Source organism: Neovison vison, chromosome 6, assembly GCF_020171115.1.
Source record: "Neovison vison isolate M4711 chromosome 6, ASM_NN_V1, whole genome shotgun sequence".
In the NCBI taxonomy this organism is placed as follows: Eukaryota; Metazoa; Chordata; class Mammalia; order Carnivora; family Mustelidae; genus Neogale; species Neogale vison.
In genome coordinates this window covers 156,809,376-156,837,364 of record NC_058096.1, presented here as the reverse complement: position 1 = coordinate 156,837,364, position 27,989 = coordinate 156,809,376, and the positions used below count along the sequence as shown (strand labels likewise).

General features: G+C 40.4%; 1 protein-coding gene across 2 annotated transcripts; it reads left to right on the top strand.

The window, feature by feature from the left end:
- Positions 1-27,989, top strand: EXOG (exo/endonuclease G). 2 transcript variants are annotated; one of them, XM_044252665.1, is made up of 6 exons: positions 1-47; positions 2,074-2,223; positions 5,463-5,602; positions 7,471-7,547; positions 9,367-9,481; positions 25,585-27,989. In XM_044252665.1, exons 2-6 carry the CDS (start codon positions 2,220-2,222, stop codon positions 26,044-26,046), a joined length of 798 nt encoding a protein of 265 aa, XP_044108600.1. In that variant the 5' UTR covers positions 1-47; positions 2,074-2,219; the 3' UTR covers positions 26,047-27,989. The 2 variants fall into 2 exon arrangements, with proteins under 2 accessions (XP_044108600.1, XP_044108599.1); XM_044252664.1 differs by lacking the exon at positions 1-47 and adding an exon at positions 52-229.

The window sequence follows — 27,989 nt, the reverse complement described above, 5'->3', positions numbered from 1 at the left end:
TTCGCTTCAGGCGTCAGAGCTGGTGTGCGCACGCGCGACTGCAAAAGGTAAGGTGCGCTGGTTAAGATGGCTGCCAAAAGTTTTGCTTCCCGCCTCAGAGGCTCTGGGCGCTTTTTGAGTGTCTTCGTGGCGGGAGGTGTGGTGGGCGTCGCGGGAGGCGGGTTCACGGCCATGCAGTTGTTCCGGAGTCAGGGCGCTGAGGCAGCGTTGGCAGCGAGGGAGCCCGACGGTAAGTCCGTAGGCCTCTTCCCTGGCCCGGGTTTTGGGCAGGATTCCTGCCTTCGGCATGAATCGTAATCCTCTGTCCGCGCTTTTCTCCCTTTGCGGGCCCCGAGCCGGGGGTCTCGGGTTTTCAGCCTTTCTAGTCTTCCCAGCCGGCCACCCCGCTCCACCGGAGGCCTCGCCTGCCTCTTTCGCATACTTCTCCATCTTCATTTTCTTTTCTACCCCCGAAGCAACTTACCACAGGTACGTCTTAATGTCTGTGACCTCCTTTAGGTCGTTAGCTTCGTAACAGCTCGGACTATGTTTTGTTCTCCACCATATATACAGTCCAGCACCTGGTGCTTAGTTGACAGTAAGCGTGGAAGAGTGAATACATTAACACCTGGTTTTAGCAGATTAGCTAATTGTCCTCGTTTTGTCTTCATTCAAACGAAGGGTGCCCGCATTAACGCTAAGAAGAAATCTGTCAGGCTATCCTATCAGCAGAAAAGTGGGCTTCTTTCGGAAGAGTAGTGAATTAGTAATCCAGAACAGGCAAGCCATGGCAAAACCGTAGGCAAGTCCAGCAGCCAAAGGAGAGGAACTTCACGGAGAAGACGGAGGAACTTGGGAGGGTTGTTTTGGAAGGTCCATTGGACAAAAGCCACGGTTCAGGGTGTTGAGTTTCTCATTAGCTGAGTTGCATGGGCAGTCAACTTCTTGTAGAGGTTGCACTGTCGGGCTTTCCCTGTTGGGGGCCTGTCGTTGACGGTTCTTTCCTCTTGACAGTTCTTCTGTCAGGGTCTGTAATTGACAGTTTTCCTGTAATTGAGATGGGGTTGAATGGCTCTCCCTTCCAGCCTCCCCTTCTAGCAACAGAGTCCACTTTCCTGAGGTTTCCCTTTATTAATTTTCACACCTGCAAGCCCTTCTTCGAAGGATATAAATCCTCAAGCTACCAGGGGTACCTCATATTTAACAGTGGAAGTGATCTCATGCTCATTTTTTACACTTTCCCTGATCTGCTGATTTAACTTGCTCCTTGTGGTACTTGGCATTTTAGCAAGAGAGCTATTCTGGTAGGTCCAAGACCTGGAGAAGGCATCAAGAGAGGGTTATTTTGAAACAGAGTCCTTGTTAAATGTGTGCTTAGTTTCTCTCAGTAGGAGAAATAAGACAAGTTTTACCACTGTCTGGCTGCAGTGCACATCTCTGCTTCAGTTCCAGAACAATGGATGATAGTCTTTTAAAACGTTTATAAAAGGCTGTTTTTGTCCTCATGCTAACTCTTAATGTGTAATGAGGAAGTAGGCTTTCCCCCATTAAATCATATCAGTGGCTAGTAATGACTTGTTTTTCCTTTGCTGCTTTTGTATACATGGTACTTTATGGGGCAGAGATTTGGACATTTGATGTGAAAGACCAGTAAGATCAGGTCCTTATTTAAAAGTTAGTGAGGGGGCGCCTGGGTGGTTCAGTGGGTTAAAGCTTCTGCCTTTGGCTTAGGTCATGGTCCCAGGGTCCTGGGGTCCAGCCCCGCGTCGGGCTCTCTGCTCAGCAGGGAGCTTGCTTCCTCCTCTCTCTCTGCCTGCCTCTCTGCCTACTTGTGATCTCTGTCTGTCAAATAAATAAATAAAATCTTTAAAAGTTAGTGAGATAGCTGCAGTTTATCTTGTTAAAACTATAGGACTGATTATAGGCAAAGCCTACTGTCTCTTTTCTCTGCGTTGGAAATAATTGCAAAATGAGATCTGGTTGATTAGACGTTTGAGTCAGTCCTTTGTAAGTCTCACCCCTCTCTCTTATAATTTACTGTTCCTAGTAAGAATTACTAATTATTTGTTATCCCCCCCCCTTTTGCATTTTTAGGTTCTGCAGAAAAGGCTCTCTTGGAACAATATGGAGTCCCTTTAACTGGAACAGAGACTAGGCATTACACTAATCATGCCTTGTCTTATGATCAGTCAAAGCGGGTGCCTCGATGGGTTCTTGAACATATATCCAAAAGCAAGATAATGGGTAGGTGGTTAGAAGTAAAGGCATTGATGAAAGGTACTTCCAAATTTAGAACAAGGAGGATTATTGATTCAACCTTTTTCACATTACAACACATTTAGAAAATGATGATGTTTGTATGAAGCACTTAGATAATTGGACCTACCTGGTCTCCAGTGAGCTCCAGACCCTTCCCAGCTTTCTAAGGGGCTGAGAGGATCAGTATCTTGACATATGAGTTGGAGGCTCTGTCAGTATTGCTACAACTAGCACTATTCATGCATTATCTCCACAAATACTTTTAAAGTGCCACATGTCTGGCACTGTGCTGAGCCTTGGTATCAGAGCATATGGTCTCTCATTCTTGGCACTTTGAGTTAATGTTGGGGAATGAACTGGCCTATCAAACAAATAATCGTGAATGTGTAATTATTATTGGTAATAACTGTTCTGAAGGACAAGTGATTGTAGGTTGGGTTAGTATAAACAAGGAACAGTAAAGAATGTGATGAGCAGTGATGTAGGAGAACCTGATTTTGATTAGCAAGGTTTCTCTAAGATAAAGTGGCTTGGAGGTAGATGCTGTTACCTAGACAGTGGAGTGGAATGGTCCATGGATTGTGGACAGGTGCATTCCAGACAGAAAGAAAAGCACAGGTGCATCTTTGAAGGCCCCAGTGTGAAGATTTTGTTCCTTTAGGGAACTAAAAGGCCAGAGTAGCTGGGGCAAGGGAGAATATATGAAATGAGATTGAAGAGGTAGGTGGGCATGTAAGTCTGCTCATGGTTTTTAAAAAAAAAATTTTTTTTTAAATGTCTTGGTGGATTCCTATAATTAAGATGACCAGACCTTGATATTTAACGTTAAATTGGTTTCTGTGTAGATTATTCTAGTTTATACTATCCACTGTTAACTACTTGTCCTGTCTTCCGCTCATAATGAACATTACCAATTTAATAGCTGATTTTATTTCCATTTATTGGATACCAGTGAAGATTAATATTTTCTGAATTATTCTTTCTTTGTGAGTTATTTTTACCATTTTCAGTTGGGATATTGTTTTTTAAATTGATTTAGGGAGTTCTTTATGTGTTAGGGTATTACCTTTTGTCATAGTTGTCTTATTCATATTTTATTTGCCTTTTAATTTGTTGTAAGGCCCACACATTATTTCTCCTTGCTTTAAGTACCTGCTCTGTTTATGTATATTAAAATGCTGATGTTTAAATGAGTATGTGCCTTCCTAGGGTCAAACCACCAGCAGAATAGCAGGAGCCTTGGGCTTTGCTTGCTGCTAGGAGACTGATGTAGTTGGAAACTTTATCATAGTAGTTGAGAGTTGATTATAAATGTATATCAAGGGAAACTCATTTGATATAGTTTCAAGCCAGTGAATCTCCTTTAAATGCAGAACTTTTCCCAAGATGTAAGGGATTTTGGCTTTACTAATTTTATCCTGCTCTTTAGAAAAGCATATAAGAAAAGTACCACATTTCACTTTGTAATGTGTTATTTGAGGAGGTAAAATAATACTATTTGAAAACAGGAAGCAGTATACTTATGATTTACTGGATATTAGTCTAAAGAGACTTCTGTTTTCAGTAATGATAGACTAGATTACTCAGACTGACTCTCTGCTAAAAACAAGAAATGTTATTAGCAGACTGAGTGTCTGCTAAAAACAATAAGAGATATGTAGGGAGAAAAAAAAAAATCACTTAAAAAAAAAAAAAAGTTAGCATGATAGTGATGAGTTGCCAAGCCACTATCTGGGGGAAAGCCAGAATCCAGAGAGATAAGGGCAGTCTTGGTAAACCATAGCAACATACATTGCTTTTGATTCCACCTTTGTAGGGTGAGGGAGACTGAAGGGGAGACTTAGGGCTCACCCAGAGTAGATTGTTTTACAGGACCCTCCCCATATTAGCCTGAAACCTCCAGAGGACTGAGCCCTGGGGGAGGACAGGGGAAGCGGAACTAACCTGCCTGCTCACTGTAGGGGACCATATGGAAGGTTATCTTGGCACTGAGCAGAAAAGGGTCAAAAGGAAAATAAAAAGCTTGTTCCAGAAAAGTGGAGGCCACAGACTGACTATCATGCAGACTTAACAGCTGGAGTCATGGATCCTGTGTAGATCAAGCAAGGAAGCCCTGATCTTGGTTTAACACAGTTCTCCACTGGCAGTTCCGCCAGGTAACCTGATAGAAACAAATTTATATCCATCTCAAGGAAGGCATATTTATCCTAGGCCTTTGGAAATTCCCACAGATGAATTTTCAAGGGTGGTGAGCACCAGGCAAAGACAACCAGGCATGTAAGGAAGTGATTCCAGTGGTAATGACATGCAAGAGAAGCTTACTAATAATTCTTTTGTTTTTTTCTTTATGAAGTAGCTCTGAAAAACTCAGTATCCAATAATCTATTCCGAGTTTTGGGGTCTGATCATTTAAAATTTTCTGGCCGAATGAGATGACACTGGAATTGGTAACTTTATGGGTCTCTATTTTAAACGTTATTGAGTAGCAGTCTGAATATGTTCCATTTATCTCTATTATTTTTGTAATTTAACAAGATCTGGCCTAATGACAGTGGAAAATATAGTATTAGGGTTTGCTGATTGGTGTGGCCAAACTTTTCTAAGGTGGGAAAATAAAAGCGTTTTTTTTTCTCTCCCATGTGGTACACAGATATTTTGTTTCAGTAATTTCTGGATTGAGCTCATAACCTAAATGTTTGTTTTGTCATGGCTTAAGAGGCAGCAAGCAAGATACCAGAGACATTCTCCCCCTCCTCTAGGCTGTCTCTGCCCAGAACAAATAGTTTTGTGTCTATATATATCCATTATTTCAGTACATACAAACTTGTCAAATATAGTCGCACAAAATACAATACATGAGGGTTTTTTTTTTTTTTTTAAAGCAAGAGTTTATTTAGTAGGTAAGCTTTTTATATAGTTCAGCTATTTGGTTATTATTTCACTTAAATACTACCTGGGGGATTATTTGCCTTTAATTTCAGAGACTAGGAACAGAAGTATATGAGATAGCTACCCCATATGAAAAGCATTCTTTCCTAGACTAGTCCTTGCTAAATTCAGATGAGGCATCTGAACTATCCCAGGAACTTGAGACATGCACGCAATCACTAAATACTAGCTGCTCAGAGAGGTAGTAGCCAGCCCGAAACAGCTTGCCTTGCTTAGAGAATTTTGAGGGATATTTGTCCACTGATAACTTACCCATTTTGTGTGTTTTTCTTCAGGTGATGCTGACAGAAAACATTGTAAATTCAAGCCTGATCCCAACATTCCTCCAACCTTCAGTGCTTTCAACGAAGACTATGTTGGGAGTGGGTGGTCACGAGGACACATGGCTCCAGCAGGAAATAACAAATTTTCATCTGTAGGCATATTTTTTGGGTGGGATGAGAATACGGGACTGGATGTCTGTATACCATGGGACTTGGGTATTAAAAATATAGGAGGCAAACCTTAATATTTGAGAATTTCTGCACTTGTATTTTGTATTTCCTTCCTGACTTGAATTCCTTTGTTTGCTCAGATAGTGAGAAATTTCTTAAACAGGTTGAAAAAGTAAAACTAAATGCTTTGTAAAAGAGAACCAGAGAGCTCTTAGGAGCTATTCATTTCATTCATTCATATTTTGAAAAATTTTAGGTATGTAGAAAAGTTGATAGTATAGCAAAAACATTTTTAACTGCAGAAAAATTGAAAAAAACATTTTTTTTTTTTTTAAGAGAGCGGGAGGGGCAGAGGGAGAGAAGGAATCTTAAGTAGACTTCACGGTCCATGGTGTTCAGTATTGCTCAGGATATTGTATCATCTAAGAATGAGGATATTTGTATATATGACAGGAGTATCATACTAAGAAGTGTGTATGTATATGTATTTTTGAAAATTTGTCCAATAACATACAGTTCATACTCAGATTTGCCTCATTGTTGCAGTTGTGATCTTTACAGCTTTTTTTGATCCAGTGTTCAGTCATGAATCACATATTGTCTTTCTAGCCTCCTTTACCTTAGGTTAAGTTCTCTGCCAAAAAAGGAGAGAAATGTCTTTTATGACATTTATTGCATCAGTTGTTGGTGATTATTGTCATTAAGATAGTGGTTTAAGAAAAAAAAAGATAGTGGTTTTTAACCTTAGACACTCACTATAATCACCTGGGGATGTTTTAAAAAAAATCCCGATGCCCAAATCCGGAGTAGTTAAATCAGAAACTCTAGGGGGTAGAACCCAGGCACCAATATTTTTTAAAGGTCCCTTGGTTATTCCAGTGTGTATTCAAGGTTGAGAACCACTGCTTGAAGAGAAGTTTATTGATAGCATTCGTGGTTAATACAGGTCAGTGGAGGGGCGCCAGGATGGCTCAGTTGGTCAAGCGACGGCCCTCAGCTCAGGCCATGATTCTGGAGTCCCAGGAAAGAGTCCTGCATCGGGCTCCCTGCTCAGCAGGGAGTCTGCTTCTCCCTCTGACCCTCTCCCCCTCATGCGGTCTCTCTTCTCAAGTAAATAAATCTTCAAAAAAAAAAAAAAATACAGGTCAGTGGAAGGAAATAATAATGATAGCCTTTCAGGAATATGAAATGAATGAACACCTAGTGGCCAGAAATTCAGAAGAACAAGGAATTCTCTGCCACTTCTTTTTTTTTTTTTTAAAGATTTTATTTATTTATTTGACAGAGATCACAAGTAGGCAGAGAGGCTGGCGGCGGGGTGATGGGGGGGGGGGGAGCAGGCTCCCCGCTGAGCAGACAGCCTGATGCAGGGCTCAATCCCAGAACCCTGAGATCATGACCTGAGCCGAAGGCAGAGGCTTAACCCACTGAGCCACCCAGGCACCCATCTTCTCTACCACTTTGAACCAATATGTTTGTACTGTATTCCTTACATAAAATTTCTGAAAGTTGACCTTTATGGAGAAACTCTTTGCTAGAGGCTAAACACCAGAATTTATCCTTTAGCTTTATATTGGAAACTTTGCTCTTAGAGTCTGCATCACTGGTTTGAATTTTAGGAAGTACAAAGAAAGCTAGCACACCAGACTACTTATTTTGTTATACCCCTGTTATGAATAATCATTATTGAGCTTTCTGACCTGGAATAGCTATGGCTTTCATTTATTTGAACAAGTAGTCACTGTAATTGCCTTGAGCTAACATGGAAGGAACTGGCTTTCAGAGTTTCTTTGTAAAATCTCAAAGGAGGCATTTCATTGCAAGTTACTATTTTTATTTCTTTTCACAGAAAGCCATGGCTGAAACCTTTTACCTTTCTAATATTGTGCCTCAGAATTTTGATAATAATGCTGGATATTGGAACAGGTGAGGGGTGAGAATTTTAAAATACGATTCTATGGGAGAGGAATGATGTGCCAGGAGAATGTACTAGTGCACCCATCAATTGTTTCTCTGTTTAGCAAAAGCTAGCACTACTGAAGGTAAGTACTTTGGACTAGTTGTCTTTGCTATATGCCAGGAGTACGGTTTTCTGTGGCAGTACTGACTTCAAAACCACCAGCCATTTTGATCATACTTGCCACTGGTCAGACGTCAAGTTTTGGAAGAAACTATTCAAAATATTATTACTGAAGCAGTAAGAGATTTTTGAGTATGTCCAGAGGACACTGTATTTTTTTCTAGTTGTATTTCAAGAGTTGCTGAGCTTTTTAAAAAAGTTTTGGTACAATTAAACATAACCAGTTTTTCATAGAACCTAACAATAAAATCATGGGATTTTTGCGGGTTTTTGATACTTCTGAGGAGTTCTGTTGGGGGATCTCTTTAAGCATCTAAAGCTAGCACTGACTGAGGGTGTTTCAGGCCCTTGCATTTTCCTTAAACAGTACTTATGGTTTAAAATAATTAAGAGAGTACCCCACATTGAAGACTTGAGCAGTTATCAGTCATGACTCCATATTTGTTCTGTCTGCATACCCTCCCTTACCCAACTCATTATTTTAAGCAGGGGACAGCTGTATTGTTCTATCTATAAATGCTTCAATATATATTTTTAGAAGATAAGGATTTTTAAAAAACAGAGCATGATTAAAATTAAACAGTAATTCCTTATTGTCAATTTTATGATTAATGTTCAGATTTCTGTTATTGTCCTTAATTTTTTATTTCTGGTTGATTAGTTTGAATCAGAATTTGAACAAGGTCCACATATAGATATGTTCTTTTAATACTCTTACTAATCTATAGGTTTCCTTTTTTTTTTTTTTTTAAGGCCTTGCAGATTATGTATTGAAGATCTGGGATATTTGTCTTATGGAGTTTCCTTTTTATTTTGGCTGGTAGCATTCCTGTGGAAGCATTTAACATTTCCTTTCCCAAGGGATATATCTTTGGGAGAATAATTTACCTGATAGTTAGGCATATATGCTGTGAGGTGTAATACTGCTGATTTTACTTTTTAGATAAGGAAGCAGAGTGATGATGACTTGCATTGTTATCGCTCGTAAATCTTTCCCAACTGCAGTATAAGTGCATATTAAACCTACTTGCCATTTTTAGCTAGTAAATTAGCAAAACCATTTTTAATTGATAAATCCCAGTGTTATAAAGATTGCTATGAAACTGTGGTGTCATATTTTGTAGCTTATATAGTAAATTGGTACAATACCATTAAAATATTACTTTTACATATAACCAAGTGTTACTGAAATATGTTTATAAAGCAGTTCTGGCCCTTGAAATTTATCCTAAGGAATGTTGCATTATATAATAATTGTTAGGATAAACCCAATTACCCCACAATAGGAATGGTTAAATAAATAACCATGTATCAGCTTGTTGAAATGATATCTAACACTTCAGAAAAGATTGAGAACTACAACATAGAAAGAGAAGGGAGAAGACAAAACAAAATTCGAGTTCTAAAATGTACACTGAATGCACACACAGGAAAATGTAGGTAGTTGTGTGAGTGCCTGTAATTTTTATGTATTCTTGTATAGCGAAGAATTTGGGAGATAATTACTTATATGCTACTAGTGTTTTGTGTAATATTCGCTTGTTCACATTCATTTGTCAAATTCAGCATTCCTAGGTATCTTTCCTAGGGATTTGATATGGTTTTCTTCTTTTTTATATATTTATGTCTGTGTGAATATCACACCTCTTTTGCTTTGCTTTTCAGAATGGAAATGTACTGTCGAGAACTGACAGAAAGGTTTGAAGATGTTTGGATAGTATCTGGACCGTTGACCTTACCTCAGACTGGAAGTGATGGAAAGAAAACAGTTAGTTACCAGGTAGGGACATGTTTTAACATTCAGGCTTATGTTATTTGTATGAGATTATAATTTCATTGTGTATTTTTCTTTTTACTTATTTATTAAACGCCTGTTGGAATGATAGGCACAGGGACTATAATTAATGATGGATTAAAAAGTAGCTACTGACTCTAGGGAGCTCACAGTTTAGAAAGGGAGAAAAGGAAACAAAAAAAGGGAGACAGATGTGTTACTAGTTAATCACTAATATTAAATTCTGATGTGCTGCACTAGAGATAAATACACAGATGCAGGGCTCTCACTAGAGCACTGACCAACTCTGTTGGTGTGGTTTCGGAAGACTTAACAGAGGAAGTGATTTTTGAGCTAGATCTTGACAGATGAGTAAGAGTAAACAGTCGGTGAGTCACTGTGTTGTATACCTGAAATTAATTTAACACTACATGTTAACTATACTGGACTTAAAATTTTTAAAAATGGGAAAAAAGAGTGAACTGAGTCAGGAGGGGAGCATGGGAATTTCAAAAGCTGGAGCAGTGTCAGCAGAGGACATTTGTGATTGACGGCATAGTTCTGGAATACAGGTATCATTGATAAAGATTGGAGCTTAGATTGGGTACAAAAGAGTATGGCTGGCCCACAGGGGATGAGGATTTCTACAACAACAGGACAGGGGCCAGATAGTAGAGGGCTTTGTACTCCATGAAGGCTTGGATTTTACTTTTTAGACAGTGAGAAGTCATAGATTTAAGCATGGGAGACGTGATTTGTTTGGGGTTTTATGAAGACTATTCTGACAGCACTCTGTAGAGAGGTGGGTGAGAAAGGAGTGTTTGAAAGAGAAGTCAGAGATGAGGTGAATGGGACATTGCTTCCGTGGTTCATATGAGAACAGACACAGGACCCAACTCAAGCAGCTGACTGAGGATGATAGAGGAATAGAGGAAAGTGTAATAATGAATTCGCTTTTTGGCTGAGGAAAAAGGAAAATTTCAGGATCACATTTAGATGGCAGTGAGTGGAAAAGAGGGAGGACCAGCTTTTCTTTTAGATGCTTGTTTTTAAAAAGGTGAATGTTTTTCATGCAAGATATTTAAGAAATTTATAGACTGAAGGAAGGAGGTTAAACTAGAAGAGTATAATGAGTGGCGTGAGGGCTTATGCATCTGGTGTTGATGTGGAAGACAGGTTTGCGCCTGAAGGGTAGCTGAATTGATACAGTGATATTGTGAGATCTGTACAGGGTGGGGGGGGGGACTGGGTGGAGTGTGGAAGACGTGATGGAGTAAGTTCAGAGGGATTGAAGGACTTACCTCCAGATCAGAGAACACCTGGAAGGAACACCTAGTTAGCTCTAGGAATAAAGCAGATACTTAATAAATACTGGCTAGGTTATATGATTACTTCAGAGAGTCTGTGATATAATTAAATGACCTGAGAAACAGATTTAGGGGGAAAAAAACCCTCACAAAACTGTAGGGTATGTTCTGTCCCTCTTCACTTATTTTTTATCATCCTGTCTGAATCAGATGCACAGTGATGTGTAAGTAGCCAGGGTGTTCACACAGGCGCTCTCACCCTCAGAGTATTCCAGGAGTTCTTACGGGAGGCCAGAAGTAACAAAGGAGTTAGTATTTTAAGCAGATTAATTTCTCTCCTCTGATCAATTTGCTAAATTAATTCTAGTATTTTTTTTGTCACATTAGAAAGAACAAATGGCTTAAAGCTACTTATATTCTCTTATTTTTAAAATATTAATTATTATTATTATTTTAAGTTTTTTTTTATTTTTTGACAGAGACACAGTGAGTGAGGGAACATAAGCAGGGGGCATGGGAGAGGGGGAACAGGCTTCCTGTGGAGCAGGGAGCCCGATCTGGGGTTTGAACCCTGGGATCATGACCTGAGCTGAAGGTCAGACACCTAACAACTAAGCCACCCAGGCGCCCCTAAGTATTAATTATTCTTGAGCTTTGTAAATCCTCTTTAATTTTCCCACTAGAAAAGAGGTTCTCCTGACTTTTAAACCTTAAGTGATCAAGTTAGTTTTATGTGTGCTTTGTTTTCATAAAATTGAGAGACTTATATGCTAGCTTACTGTGTAGTGGACAGAAAATTTATCCAAAGTTTAAAAGGAAAGATTAACCAGTAAATAAGAAAGAGCATTTCACTAACAGTTTTTTTCGGGTGGATATTTTTGTTAGGTATGTGTTCGCCAAATGCTATAGTGGAAAGTATACTGCTTTTCTTAAATTGGATAGAATTTTAAAAAATATAACTTACACAAAATATTATGTATTTGGCAGGTCTTTCTGCTAAATGGGCCTAGAAGCAGTGATATGCAGTTAGCAGTGAACATACCTTGACACCAGATCTCATCTCTAAAATACCATCTCCTACTGGAAGAACTTGGCACATGGGGAAGTAGCTGATTCCAGGGCTGGTTCAGGGAAAGTACAGAATAGAGGGTATGTGTCAAAAAGACATAGACATCAGCTTGCAGGAGTTCCACCTTACCATGTCTGGGGCTATTTGATATCAAAATATAATGGGCTATAGACCTACTGAGTTGGATAAGAATCCTTACTTCTAACACATAAGGAAATACATGAATGTAGGGAAAAAATTCTGCTTACTATAGAATGTCAACTAACAAATTTATAAGAATCACAGAGAAAAATCATTTTGTAGCCATCATGGTAATAAGTGATTCACACAGGAATCATCAGTGGATGCTAAAACTAGTGAGTGAAAGTTTTGTGGGAAAGAGGAAGTTTATATAGTTAAAAGAGTCTCTCACAAATTATTAATAACAAAGCAAGAAATGGTTAACTGTACAGTGGAGAAACTTCCCCTTAATCAAGTGATCAAGGTTAATATTGTCAGTAACAGGATTACTGATAAGCTGTGCTTCATGGTGTGATGCATTGAGAAGAATACAGGATCATTTCTCTGGTATTTTTGCCAAAATGCATAGTAGTGAATCTTACCATGCAGAAATAGGCAAACCCCACCAGGGGCCATTCTATGAAACAGCTGCCTTGTACTCTTCAAACATGTTAGGGTCATAAAAGACAAAGGGTGAGAAACTATTCCAGATTAATATAGTCTTAAGAGTCCTGAAAACAAGATCTGAGTTCAGGTCAGATCTCAAGTCAGCATAGAAATATTACTAAAAAGGACGTTATTGGGACAGTTGGCAACATTTGAGGTCTGTAGGTTAGATCATCATATGATATCAATGTTAAATTTCCTGATTTTGATAATCATACTACAATTTATATAAACAGATGTCTTTGCTCTTAGGAAATACATCCTGAAGGATGTGCCTATGACTTATTTTCATAGGGTTTAGAGACGGAGTCCTGTTGGGACCCCTCGCACTCTTTTTCTGTATCTTCACTTAAAACTCTTATCACTTTGGGGTGCCTGGATGGCTCAGTTGGTTAAGTGACTGCCTTCGGCTCAGGTCATGATCCTGGAGCCCCAGGATTGAGTCTTGCATTGGGCTCCCTGCTCAGCAGTAGTCTGCTTTTCCCTCTGATCTTCCCCAGTCCCGTGCTTACTCTCTTTCATTCTCTCTCTCAAATAAAGAAATGAAATTGTAAAAAACAAAACAAAACAAAAACAAAAAAAACCCTCTATCACTTTAGTTGCAAAAACAATGAAGCAATAAACAAAAACACAAAGGATTTAGGGAAAAGAAAAATACAGAGGAAGAAAGAATAATCAAGGAAGTTGGGCAAAATGTTAACAGTTGATGAATCTATGAAGGGCACACAGGTGTTCTTTGTGCTCATCTTGTAAGCTCTGTATTTGAAATTAATTGAGAATGAAACTTACATAATGTACATATACTTTAATATATCTTTTCTATACCGGAATTCTTCATTACACTGGAATATATAAAAATAACCAATAAAAAGACTTACCTTGCTTCTCCTAAATAGCTTATCAGTGACTGCTATTCAAGGCTTAAAGAGTTTCAAAAGAGACCTGTCAGCTTTCCTTACCCGAATTAGTGTCAGGGTGATGAAATGTGGGAGAACAGGCAAGATCAGCTTCCTGAAGAGTAGACTCTGAATAATAGTCTTGTTTTCTGGTTTTTCTGTGAAAACCGCATTGGTCTTAGGTCTTTATTTTCAAGTTCTGGGTCTCTGAACCTGTAGTGTTAGTTTCCCATATCTATAGTAATTTCTAGGACGGGTACATGCTTACTGGCCACTCTTGAATCCAGCAAATCTTCCAGTGCCTGTCATGTGGGAGGAGGAATGTATACAGAATTGTAGATGACATGCCTTAAAGCATACTCTTGATTACTTTCTCCCTTTCTTCCTGGAATTCACATCCACAAGTCATCTCTCCTAATTTCTTTGAGTCAACAACTGTTATCAGATCTCTTTCTTAATAACTTTTACTCAGATTTTGCTGAAGCTCTGAACACTGCAGTATAGTAGAGGCTTCCAGTGATTTTCTCTGCTTCCACTTCTGTTGGTGTCAATTTGCCTGGAGTCCAGAAGTCATGACAGAGAAAATGTACATTTTTGCTTTTTTCATCCTCAGAAGCATCAGAAATGAGTAATACCAAAAGAACAGAAAAGGAAACTTAATTTATACTGAAATCAGGAAATGTCCATAGTCATATCAAGAATTTCAAATTTCAGTATCTGAAAGATACAGTATATTTAGACTATAAATTATATAAGGTTATTTTTTTGAGAGTTTATTTATTAGAACAAGTATGAGCAGGGAGGGGGGCAGAGGGAGAGAGAAAGAGAAGCAGACTCCCTGCTGAGCAGGGATCCTGACATGGTACTTGACCCTAGGACCTGGAGATTATGAACTGGGCTGAAGGCAGACACTTAAGCAACTGAGCCACCCAGGCTCCCCAGGTTATTAATTTGACATGTGTTCTTCTATCAAAGCATGGGGCAGGGTACTGGAATTAGAAAGATTCTGGTAAGGAAGAATTTCTTAGATTCTTTTTTTTTTTTTTCCTTTCTCTTACACAGAACTTTAGAGAGCAGATGCCTTTCTGTTAGTTTGAAAACCAGTGAATCTATTCTTCATTAATTATGTATTAGAAGTTAGAAGTTATGATATTAAATACTTATATTAAACGTAGTTTAATTTTGATGCTTTTGTCCATGCCTTCTCTCCATGGCATTGAAGCCATGATTGCCAGTCTTTTTATTTGTTTTTTTAAAGACTTTTTTTATTTGAGAAAGAGAGAGACAGAGTGAGAGCATGTGAGCAGGGGGAGGAGCAGAGGTAAAAGGATAAGCAGACTCCATGCTGAGCACGGAGCCCCATATGGGGCTCGATCTCAGGACCTCAAGATCATGACCTCAGCTGAAATCAGGGGTTGGATGCTTAACTGACTGAGCTACCCAGGCACCACTTTAGTTGCCAGGTTTTTTTTGTATTTTTTTTTTTTTTTTATTTGAGAGAGCATGAGAGAGAGAGAACATGAGCAGGGGGAAGGGGCAAAGGGAGAGGGAGAAACAGACTCCCTGCTGACCTAGGAGCCTGATGTGGGACTTGATACTAGAGCCCTGGGATCATGACCTAGGCAGACATTTAGCTGACAGAGCCACCCTGGTGCCCTAATTGCTGGTCTTTTAATGAGCCTTGTATTTAAACTTTAAAAATATGTTATGGAACTCTATGTACATAGTAATGAAAATGTTAAACCTTAAACCCTAAAGTATATGACATCATAATGAAATTCAAATAGTGTAAGGTATGAGAGGGATAGTTAGCTCCTGGTCCTAGTCCCACTGTGTAGTTTCCTAGTTATGCTGATTATCTCTCTATCTGGGAATAATGGGTGCTAAACTGTATTTCTTAATTTTGATTTTGCCCATTTTAAATAGGCTCTGTTGGTGCTATCACACAAAATAATGAGATTTCTTCAGTTCACACATTGTTCCATTATCTGTCATTCATGTTAGTTTTAGTTCTTCTATTGGTAAACTTTACATCATAAATTTTATATAATATACTTAAACCTTTACTTGTTGATCTGTCACTTACGTATTATTGAGGTTCATAGCATTTACATTTGTTTGCTAGCTATAATTTGGTCTGAGTTTCGCCTGTAGCTGACATCTAAGGCAGAGGCCTCCTGTGGCACATCCAGCCCATAGATGCTTTGACTTGCTTCAGATAGTATGTTGTTTTTGAATTATGTATGTTGAGTATGAGTATGTTGGTAATTTTTTCATACTTGGGAGATTTCACATAAAAGTCCAGATATTAGCTTCTCTTAAAAACAGAAGACTCAAAACACTTGGCACAGATTCCTGTAGGTGTATTCACTAGCTACAGTAGCAGCTTTCCCCTTCAGTGGAGCACATGTTCTTCCATTCCTCATGTCTTCTCCTGGCCCAGTCCATCCATTCACATTTCCTGTCTAGCTCTTATTGGTCTTTGAGTTTTATAATCCTGGCTCTGTTGAAAATACAAAAGCAATATGTATAGTACCATTAATGTTTAAGTAGAACATTTGGATCTGTAAAGCAGTAGGTATAATCCATATTAAGTCTGTGCCATTGGAGAAATAAATGTTACCACAAACAACAAAAGTCTGAGAAGGGGAGGAAAGTAAAGGCGGCATGGTATTATAATTGCTACTTTAAAATGTAGTAATTGCTTTCACTTTCTATTTCGGACCATTTAACCTTACTATCATACTATTTTTTAAAAAGAGAAATCAGTTTCTTCTTGAAGACATCATTCTTGGAGCCCTCTGACTTCTGTTCTAATATGAACCTTTTGTTTCCTCCCTGCCATCCCTTCTTCTCTCCCACCCTCCCTTCTCTCCTTCCTTTTATTCAGCAAATATGTATTAAGCTCCTCCTGTATACCTGGCCCTGTTCTAGGCATCTCTGATAACAGCAGTAAACAAGGCTGTATGTTTTAGGGAGCTCAGGTTATAGTGGAGGAGATGCATAATAAACAAAATGCCATAATTAGAAGAAGAGAACACGGGGGTGGGAAAGAAAGACAGGATAGGCTGCTAAGGGGTAGTGAGACTAAACAGACACCTGAGTAAAGTGAGAGAGTAACCTCTATGAGGAGTTCTCCAGCAAGTGCAAAGACACGGGGGTGAGATTAGCTTGGTGTATTCAAGGAGTTGCAAGAAAGCCAGTGTAACAAGGGCAGAGAGAGCACTGAAGGAGGGCAGTTAGGGGGAGGCAATGGAGAGAAGTCCAGATCGCAGATCATGTTCAGGAGCTGTGACACTGATCAGGAGAGTGGCACAATCTGGTTTAGATCTGCAAAGCCCAGTCTGGCTGCTCTATGTGAGGAATAGAAGAGTAGCCAGTCCACTTAAGAGGCTGACGGAGTAGTCTAATGAGAAGTAACAATGGCTTGACTAGGGGGTGGTAGTAGAAATGGGGAGAAATGCTCTGATTTAGGATGTGCCTTGCAATAGAACGGATGGTACTTTCTAAAGGGTAAGTTGTAGACTAAGAGGGAAAGTGTCAGGATAACACTTAGGCTTTCAGTCTGAGGTCATGAAGACCAGAGAGAAGCAGGTGTGGAAGCTGCAAGGTGGGTGGTTTTGGCTATGGGAGTGGGAGATAATTTGATGTCCAGGGCAGTCTGTGAGTTTGGTTGTCAGAGAGGAGAGGTTGAAGTGGCGATCTGCTTGGGAGTAGTCAGCCCTAGAGGTGGTATTTAACACTAGGATGAGATCATGTAAGTGAGCACAGGCAGGAGAGAACAGATCTGTGTTGAACCTTGGGGGGGTTCAGACATTTCGAAAGTCAAGAAGAGGAGGGTCCAGCAAAGGAGACAAAAGGGACAATTTTTGAGGCAGGAGAAAAATCCAGGGAAAGTGGTGTCCCAGAAGGTAAGTGAAGAAAGCATTTCAAGAAGGGAACGATGAGTGGAACGTTGAGGGAATAATGAGGTTGGCAACCTCCGTAAGCTGTTGTAGTTTTCAGTCAGCTACACATCTGTCTTTCCTTAACAGTACCCTCCTGGCTTAGGTCCCTTTTATCTTGGGCTCCCTCTTACCCCTTCTTGGATTCCTTTTTTGTTTTGTTTTGTTGGAGTACATCCTCAGATTCTGGAAGAGTCATTGGATGGTAAACTTCCTAAAATGTCCTAAAATCCTGGCCATGGGACTCAGGAATCTGCAGGTGTGACGGGCTATCCTGGGCAGTTTTACATATACTGTAAGGTTTGAGAAGCATCCCTTTAGAGAATATTTTTCTAGCTTCATCCTGGAGGCAAGACAAAGGCGTGCTGCTTTTTGTTGGTTGCACAATAATTCTGTAGATGGATTCTTCAGTCTCACACCTTGATTTGACACCCTTTACTTACTGGATGGAGCACAGTGTAAGGGGCTGTGACAATCCAAACTTTGACTTCTCAAGTTTTATCTAATTTGTCAGCTCCTCCATCTTACAGAAATTAATGGCACTTCTTAGTCCACTAATACATGACTCTGCCGTTCTCTGCACTTGCATGAGTTGGTTTTGTGTCAGACCTTTTTGCTGCCATTGTGTGTGTATGTGTGTATTTTCTAAATGGGGGGTAGGGGGGAGAGAAGCAGAAGCCTGGGTCCAGGTTGCCATCTTGAACTGGAAACCTTTATTCATGAATTTTTGCACATCCTTGGCAAAGCACGTTGATAACTTTTTAACATTTCACATTGAAATAATTTCAAATTTGTAGAAAGGTTGTCAGAGTGGAGAACCCCCTAATGTGTTTTGCCTAGACTCACAAGTCCTTAGCATTCTGCAGGTCTTGTTCCTTCTGCTCCATGTGCACACCTCGTTCTCAGTACTTTCTCAGCCATTCAAGCCTTTGTCTTGATACTTTGCCTTTGCAGATACTTTGTCTCTTTTCCCCTAGATGCTCCGTTCTCTCACGTAACCACTGTATAGTTGTCAAGTTCATGAAATTCAACACATAAGAATATTAGCCGTAGTACGGTCCATATTCACATTTTGCCAGTTGCTCCAGTAACGTTCTTCATGCAGTTTTTCCCCCCGATTTGGAATGAAGTCCAGGACCACACATTGCATTTAGCTGTCATGTCTCCTTAGTCTTCTTTAATCTCAGCCTTTTTGTCTTTAATGATGTTGACATTGTTGACAAATATAGGCCAGTTGTTTTGTAGTATGTTCTTCAAATTGGGTTTGTCTGTTGTTCTTCTGATTAGATTCAGTGATGTTTCGGGCAGAACACTGTGAGCCTGTTTGCCCTCGGTGTATCGCATTGGCTTGCGTACGCTGTCAGGTTTTCCTGTTACTGGCGATACTAACTTAGATTCCTTGATAAAGGTGTGGTATCCTTTAGATTTCTTCACTGCTGCTATCATTTCCCCTTTGAAATTAATCTGATATCTGTGGTCGCCCTTTGAGACCCTGTAGGTATTCTTTTTCTCTTCAAATTGTCACTTGCGAGTTTTAGCAGCCACTGAAGATTCTGGCCTGAATCAGTTATTACTATAATTGTTGCCAAGTAATGCTTTTCTAATTCTTACGTCTTCTGCTGTTAGTAATTGACATTCTACTGTAAGAAAGAGCTTCTCCTATTTTTTTTTTTTTTTTTTTGAGAGATACAACAAGAGAGGAACACTGGCAGGGGGAGTGTGAGAGGGGGAAGCAATCTTACCACTGAGCAGGGAGCCCGATGTGGGGCTCGATCCCAGGACTCTGGGATCATGACCTGAGCCAAAGGCAGATGTTTAATGACTGAGCCTCCCAGGTGCCCTGGAAAGAGCTTTTCCTTCTTATTATATCAGTATGAACTGATGGATTCTTATTTCATTCAGTTTTTAATCAATCTGCTGTGTATTCATTTTGATGCTCAAATTGTCTTCGATTTGGCCAGTGGGAGCCCTTTCAAGGCTATCTCCCATGTGCTTTGACACATCCTCATCATGTTCTTAGCACTTCTGCTTTATGGCATAACGTGATATTCCAAGCTCATCTTGGCCAGACTCTGGGATCAGCCGTCTCTCCAAGGAGCCCTGGTTCCTTTTAATGGGAATTGGTATTTAGAAACCAGGATCTGGATGACAAGTTGATTCTTGAGTGCTCGGTCTGTTGTTGGCGTGTCATGTGTGTTCACCACATTTATTTTTAGCCTTTTATAGTGGGTGGAGAGAGCCCCAAAGAACATAGTATACAAATTCTGTTGCCTTTAGTGGCTCACCATTTTTTCTTCATCTTTATTGTTCCTTTGTGTTTTTTTGAGATTGATAGACTCTCGTCATAAAGGAAACACTTACCTGTGAGTGTGTTTTATGTGTGTGTGTATGCAAAGGTGAATGTTGATAGGAATGTATCTTCCTGGAGAGGGATATTGTTTTTTATTCTTATTTTTTAGAATTGCATCAAAGTGGTTTACTTTTTTATATTTATGTTTTTCATGAACACCTTCTCTGTAGTAATGCAGCTTTTGTTAGATGTGATGTTATTTTTTCAGATCAAATGCTTTCAGGTGGAATTTTAAAGTTAAAAATCTGTAGTGTATCTTTTAGCATGAAAGCAAAATATCCTTTGGTAAATTAAATTGGAAAAATGGTTTCAGCCTGCCATATATATATTTTTTTTTTAAAGATTTTATTTATTTAGTTGAGAGAGAGAGAGACAGTGAGAGAGAGCACTAGCGAGGAGAAGGTCAGAGAGCGAAGCAGACTCCCCATGGAGCTGGGAGCCCGATGCGGGACTCGATCCCGGGACTCCAGGATCATGCCCTGAGCCGAAGGCAGTCGTCCAACCAACTGAGCCACCCAGGCGTCCCCAGCCTGCCATATTAAGAATTTAGTTGGGCCAAACATTTTATACATAATGTGTATACACACATACATGCACGTAAACTTGGGAAAATTTGGTTAAGGAAAACAGACATGGGAGACAAAACCAAGAGAGGAAAATGTAGGATTTGTGCTGAAAAACAGTAAGTTCCTCAGACAGCTGGGTTAGAGCCCCATATAGGGAGGAAGACAAAAATAAAAGGAAAGGTTAGGGCTGGGTGGGTGAAACCTTAAATGCCCAGCTCTAAAGCATTCAGGCTGTTCTCTAGCTATTCATAATAAAACAGTTGTGGATAAAACCATGTCCTTTAGTGATGCTGAGAAAGGGGACACAGCATGGCCAAGCCCTAGAAACCATTCTGTTCCTCTCAAGGAATAAATATTTGAATTGTGAATTCCTGTTTTCAAGGGAATGTCTTGCAATTATGTATGGCAGTTCAGAAGGCCGGGGGAAGTGTTTTATCAGATCCAGCCATTTAATATTTGTTGCTTGTTTACAACTATATTCTGTTGTTACAACTATATTCTGAACCTGATTTTAGGAGAATATAAAAACAAGGATGTTTATTTAGTTTTCTTTCTGGGCAATGAAACATGTATGTGTATACTGTGGAGAAGGTGAAGCAAGTGAACTGGTGTTAATGGAGGGCTGTATCTACCATCCAACAGACAAGCAGTTTTAGACATGCTGTCTCATTCAGTCCTCACAGGCAGTTCTTACAAGGAAGTAGTGGCTATCTTTTATAGGTAAGAAAGTTGAGGTTTATAAGGGTCAAGGCGAAGTCACATAGCTGGTCAATATCAAAGGGGAGATCCAAACATGAGTCTGTCTACTTGTACGAGAGCCACCAATTCTTCTGTAGCATTATTCTTCAAAGCTCTCGAAAGTCTGCAGGAGAGGGGTTCTGTGCTCTTCCCGTACATCAGCTTAAGGCCAGGAGGTAGAAGATGGTGAAGAGGGAGAGCATTTGCAAGTGGTATCTGCTAGCATGCAAAAATAAGAAGGGAAAATGGGCCAAAAGGAGGATCCCTTATAGGCAGGCAGAAATGTCTGTTAGAATATGCAGGAAAGGATCACCGCTTCATAGGACTTGCGTGAATGCGAGCCCAGGGGAAGATAAGTAGTAGTGATTTTATCAGAAGTGAGTCTTCTGACAGCTCTAATCAGAGTCACCCCCTTTATTATAGCTGAGGTCATCCATGTGCTTTCCCTGATGGGCCTGTTTCAAGAAGAGATTGATTCCAGACAAGTGAACATACCTGAAGATTCTGGCCTGAACATTTTAATTGACCTGACAAGAAAGTGAGCTTTAAATTTTTCAACTCGGTGGTGGTGGTGGTAATGTTAGAAGTGCTTAACAGTCTGTGTTTTCATTTCGCAGCATACTCTCCAAACTAATTCCAAACTGTTCCTAGAGGGGGAGGAAATTAAAAACATGCCTCCAGGAATCATGAGGCATTACCTGAAGTGATCGGGAGTAATTTTTTTTTTTTAAATCTCCTGTTTTCTCTTTAGGCAGAGCTTTTGTTCATTTCTGTGTTTGTTCTATTGAAAAAAATAAATGATTTTACTGGCTAAGTATCTCCTTACTCCCACCCTCCATCTCCAGGTAGAATCGACAGTCTGAGAGGGTGGTGCTTCTTATCCTGTGACTAGGCAGTCAGTCTCCAGCCTCCTTACCTGGCGTGGACGCCCCCTGTGAGCAGCACAGTTTCCCTTGGTCTCTGCTGCTGCACAAGCTCCTCCAGAGGCTTGTGCCACACAGGGTTGACCACCTGCCTACCAGCTTGCCCACATGTCCTGACTCCCTTCTTCCCTTGTTCCTCTGTCCCCTCAGGTGTGGAGACTCTGTTTATCACACTGTCATGATTTCTTTCACTTGATTGGCTTGACTTTTTAAGGGCTTGGTCTCTTGATGTGTCCAACAGTTTTTTATTTTTGGATTTTCTTTTTTGGTCCTACCAGGGGAATGTAACCAAATATATCTATCTGATTGTAGCAGGTACATGTATTTTCCTTGTGCTGCTGGTTAATTTTATTTACATAACAGTTGCTCTGTGTATATGACCGGCACACCTAGCCTGAATGTCCTTTGTTGCCAGGCTCTTTTGGCACTGAGTCAGTGTGAAGGCCCAGTCCTGTGTGTGTGGCGCTGGGGCGGGGGAGAGCAAATTGTTGCTTCTGTCTCTTGGACAGAAAGAAACCTCAGGCCAGCTGGTATGCAGACTAACTATAGGTGGTGAGTGCATGCCACCTTTATGGCTCTTGTGTATATTGTGTTTCCTAGTTACACACAGTTGATTTCCAGTTTTTTGTTACAATCCTGACAAGAGTTCTGTACTTTTTGCTACTTTAACAGCAGTGAGGATTTCCTCTATAAAGTACTTTTATATCTACATCTTCTATGACAAAGATTGTTGCTGATTTACTGATACTGAAGACTTGGTATGTGTTCAGCCCCCAAGTCCTTTGCTGAGGGTGTCATTTGTGTCCATTCTGCTTCCTCTTGAAACCTGTTGTCCACCTTTAACTTGTCTAATTTTGCTTGATGCTGTGTTTCCCCAGAGTCCCTCAGCAGAACCATCTGTTGTACCGAATGCAATTACATCTTATCTTTTGAATGACATCCACTACAAAAATTGCTTTTTTCATAGGTCTTGTGGATTTTAAAACCTTTTTTTTTTTTTTTTTGAAACTAAAGTGTCTTTGTTTCATCATAACTGTTTTGTGAGACGGGGAGCATGAAGGTAGTTATTACCTATTTTATGAATGAAGAAGGAAGATAGTGGACATGACTTGCAGCCTTGTGGTAAAGCCAGGACTTGACCAGGTCTCTGGGGTTCCAGTCCCTAGCAGTTTCTAGAAACATTTTATGAAAGACTTCTAGTTTTCCCAGAATTGGGAGAATTTTATTACATAGGTTGAGTTGTCTACGAAGAAGATAGATTGAAAATTAGGATTTTGTTTAAGTCATAAATTGAAGGAAAAAACAGTGGCTTTTCTGAATTTCCAAATGTTGCCGGTTCCTATTTAACAGGTTACAGATGTTTACTTCCTAAGAACAAAGCAAATTGAATCAGAGAAGATAGGGGCTAAGTTTTCATCTTTCTCTTTATTTTTAGGGATAGTATTTTGCAGCTCCTTGTTGAAATACTGTAAGGTCATAGGTGAAATGATCCTGCCTTCTGGTTCTTAGTAGGAATTTTTGTGTCCCATGAGAATTCTTAAAAGTAGTACTGGGCATCCTCTAGCTATTGTGTGGGTTTTTGAAAACCTCATAGAAATGATTTATTTTTATAAATCTTAAAATGTCAAACTTCTATACTTCTGGCTAGAGTTTAATTACTCTGATTAGAAGCCCTGGTTGGCAGCCAATGGGCGTGACCATTAATTATTCTTGAATATGTAATTTATTTGTAGGCAGAGAGTCCAGAAGGAGAGAAAACAATCAAGTGAATGGTTTGGAGGGCTCCTCATACTTGGGAATCTGAGGCTGTGATGCAGTGATGAAGGATGTCCACCAGGTGGCATCAAGGATTTGCTTAACTGTTGGCTCCCCAGCTAACCCTGGAAGCCCAACTAAACTTCTTTCCCCCTGTGAACTATGGCTTAGCTGTAGCTGTGCCCTCAGGTCCGGTCCCTTGCTTCCCTTAGTGCTGTCTTGTGCCCTGTATTGGCATCTGACCACATTCTGCCTCCCGTGAAAGCAGCGGGGATTGACTCCTCTAGATGGGAAACTTCTTGAGACACTAGGGCATTCACTGTAAATCTTTCTCCTTTCTGTGTTTCCAGCAGTGCCAGCCATAGCCCCTCTGAGTTGTATTGTTGCAGTAACATCTGTTGGTGACCTGTGGCCTAACTGTGGACCTCCATAGAATTCACCTTCAGTATTTTTCTTGGAAGAGTATGTTCATTTTCCTAGCTGCGTAAATGACTTGTTGGAGGACTGTAGGGTTTCATGCTTATAGATTGTGTATGTTCATAAGCTTTACTCTCAAGTGAGCCCTGACCAGCTGCTTCCACTAACTTGAGAGATAGTATTTGGAGAAATCAGTCCTGTAGATGGGGCTTCCCTGCAGTCCCACAGTTGGTCTTGGCAATGGAACCTTCATGCGTGCCAGACAGCAGATAGCCATGGCATTCTTGGGCTGTGTGCCATGTAGGTAGAAGCTGGAAAAAAGCAGGAAAGAATCCTTGTAGCTCTCATCCCTCTGCCTTATCTGGGCTCCCAGCACAGCCTCTGGCAGCAGTCAGGTTTGATCAGGAGTGAATGCCCATGCAGACCGAGGAAGGGCCTGGGAGGGGTAGTAGTACATATGCTTATTGTAGTTGGATTGTATCATTTTATTGGAGACCATTAAGGAAATGGATATTCAGTTTTCTTTTTTCAGAAAACAGATACGGCTTTTAAGCCAATTGGAAGGAAATTTGAAAAGGTTCCATAATAATGTTATTTCATCATTAGAGCCAACCTACATAGGCAAGCAAGTTGTTTGCAGGCCTGACCCTGGCTTCTCTGTTGTCTGGATATCTTTCCAAAGTATTTGGTTTGAGGGCACATTCAGAAGTTCTATGTTTGATAATAGGCCCAAGAGTGTGCAAAACTCTTGAGCAAGCAACATTTACATTTACTTAATTTAATTTAAAATGAGCCAGTCTAGGCGAAACTGGAGCTAGTGATACCGATGTAGTATGTCTGGCTGCTTTTCTGAGAGCTATTTGTTTAGCTCCCTAGCGAATTTGATAAACTAAGGCCATATTTTTATATCTCAAGCTGGGAGTTTTGACCTTTGAATGTTGAGAGCACCAGAAGTTGTGATTATGTGATGAAACAGCTTTTCTTGCCTATTCTTTTGGGCATTCTTTTGCCCTTTGTCTTACAGTCAGAGCAGAGGATGTGACCTCTACTCTTTGGGGTGGCATTATTTTGAAGATTTTATTTATTTATTTGACAGACAAGTAGGCAGAGAGGCAGGCGGAGACAGAGAGAGGAGGAAGCAGGCTCCCAGCTGAGCAGAGAGCCTGATGAGGGGCTCAATCCCAGGACCCTGGGATCATGACCTGAGCCAAAGGCAGAGGCTTTAACCCACTGAGGCACCCAGGCGCCCCTGGGGTGGCATTATTTTAAAGATTGTAATCAGAATCTACCTGTTAGATTCTCATCTTCTCTGTGAATCTGTATTTTGGTTTATTATTACTTTTGACAGTTGAATTTAAATTCATTGGTGGGGTAATTTATAAATGGTCTTTACAGAAATGTGTTGAAAATCTTTTTAGGAGAAATTTGGGAACTGCCAGCATTAGTTAGCATTGCTAACACAGCTGCTTTGTTTTTAGGTGATTGGTGAGGACAATGTGGCTGTTCCCTCACACCTTTATAAGGTGATCCTGGCTCGCAGAAGCCCAGTGTCTACTGAACCGCTGGCACTAGGGGCCTTCGTGGTTCCCAATGAAGCCATTGGCTTCCAACCCCAGTTAAGTGAATTCCAAGTGAGCCTTCAGGACCTGGAGAAGTTATCAGGACTGGTGTTTTTCCCTCGTTTGGATAGAACTCGTGCTATCAGGAATATCTGCTCTGTGGACACCTGTAAGCTCCTGGATTTCCAGGAGTTCACTCTGTACCTGAGCACAAGAAAAGTTGAGGGAGCCCGATCAGTCTTCAGACTGGAAAAGGTCATGGAAAATTTGAAGAATGCAGGGATTGAACCAGATGATTACTTCATGAACTGCTATAAGAAGAAACTAGAAGAACTCAAAGCTAAGGAGCAGTCAGGAATCCTGGAGGGAAAGCAATCTTAGTCTTTTTCTCCGAAGATGTGTCCTCTTCAGGCTCATGTATTTTAGTGGCTTTGCTTTATAGAAATGATGAAATCCTAAACTTCAGACTAAATTTCTCCCCAAAAGATGAAAGATCTAAAAAATTCTGTCAGTTTTTTATTTGACACAAGAACTAATTATTAAGGAAACTGTAAGACCTACAGACTGGATGCCGATCTTGTATCAGGTTCACAGAGGACTCTGACCACAGGACAACGCTGTTTTTGTCTCTCTTTGGATGTTCGCACCTGAAGGCATTTTGTTTTCGTGCCACTGAATCATGCATTATCTTTGATGTATCTCCTCAGCTTTCTTGGAGCCCAGTGTTATATGTTTTCTTTCTCTAGGACCCGAGTTGGTCTTGGAGGTGGCTTTTAGATATCCTCTGTGGCTGTCCTATCCACATGTATTACTGTGTTATGTATTCATTTCTTGCTCCTCTGACAGACCTGCTGGTCCTCCATTTCTGCCCTGTAGAAGCCCTCAGTGACCTTTTCTGCTCACCTAGTGTGTTTTGTATATTAAGCTCAGTGCTTTACATGGATTATCTTACAGCAACTCTCTGAGGTAAATACCACTGTCCTCATTTTACATGTGAGGAAATTGAGCTTAAGTATTTTGTCCAAGGTTCACCTTTCCAAAGAAGTAACCCACAGAGGTAGGCATGTGGGCCAAGAAGAAAGACAGCATGACATAGACTGAAGTAATCCAGACACAGAGGTTTTGACTTAGAAATGTATACACATGGGTTTGTTGATTCTGGGCCCACTTGCTAAGAGGGGTTTGGTTTCTTGTCTGCCATTGAGCCAAAAGGTCTTGAATGTTCTCTGACTTGAACACTCTGTACGTAGCTCTTTGGGAAGAAACAATCAAAGATGTTTGAAGATTAGAGGGCATTGCTTTGTGGGGTTTACCAGAGCTCCTACTTGCCTCCAGGGATGCAGTTCTTTTAGTGACCAGATGGTGCCCAGTTGCTAAGTTCTCTGCTTTCCAGGTGAGCAGTTTGTTCCAAAGACTACGGGGCCTAAGAAGGGCCTGTGTCCACAGATTCATGAGCTCATGGTTTGCTTCCCTTGGCCACGCTTGCCTACTTGGGTAGCACCGGGAAGGTGGTGCTTTGGGCCAAAGACTCAAAGACAATTCTGATTATCTTTAAGGGAAACTGGCTATTTTTCTGAGTCAGATCTCTAGGTTTGGGTTTACATTGAATTGTTTCAAGGGCTACCATAAGTATAGACCGCAAAATACCTTAAAATAAGGCCCAGGAGCTTGTCTAAATGTATCCTAGCTCTGCCATCTTTCCAAATGGTGTTACCAGAACAGTTTTTGTGGTGTATTGTGTGTTTGTCTCTAATAGAAATGCCAAGGTTTTAAGATAAAGGTAAGTTGATAATGATTGACCTTGTTTTGCTCCTTTATTTGGATAAAAAAGAAACAAGTTGGGGGCTCAGAACATAGTAGCCTGCTTAATACTAGTCTGTTTTATCACACTGTTTGCCATTAGCTTATGCCAGTCCTTTTGTTCCCAGGGATAAAGAGCCAAAATGTCACTGTGACCAAAAAAATCTGTTACTTTCTCTCCTCATTGGAGATGGAATGGTGGGGCCTCCCGGTCTGGTGTTTCTCCCAGAGCCTGAGGGGGCAACTCGGGGAGAAGTCCTGGGTGCTTGGCATTCATTCATCTCTAGAGGTGAGCCACCATCGCCTTTCCCTCGCGTCTTGCTCCATGCCCTGATCTGGCATGAATTTTCTTCAGCCTTGAACTTATTTCCCATGCTCTTCGCACTCCTGCGAAGAATCTTGATTTTTGGATCAGTGAATTGAAGTGCCTTAGGTTTTTAGTATGAAAAGTGCTGCCTGGTCATTGTGAAAAATAGAGTTCCGTGCTTATAATAAAACATGCGGTTTCCCAGTTTTCATTTTCA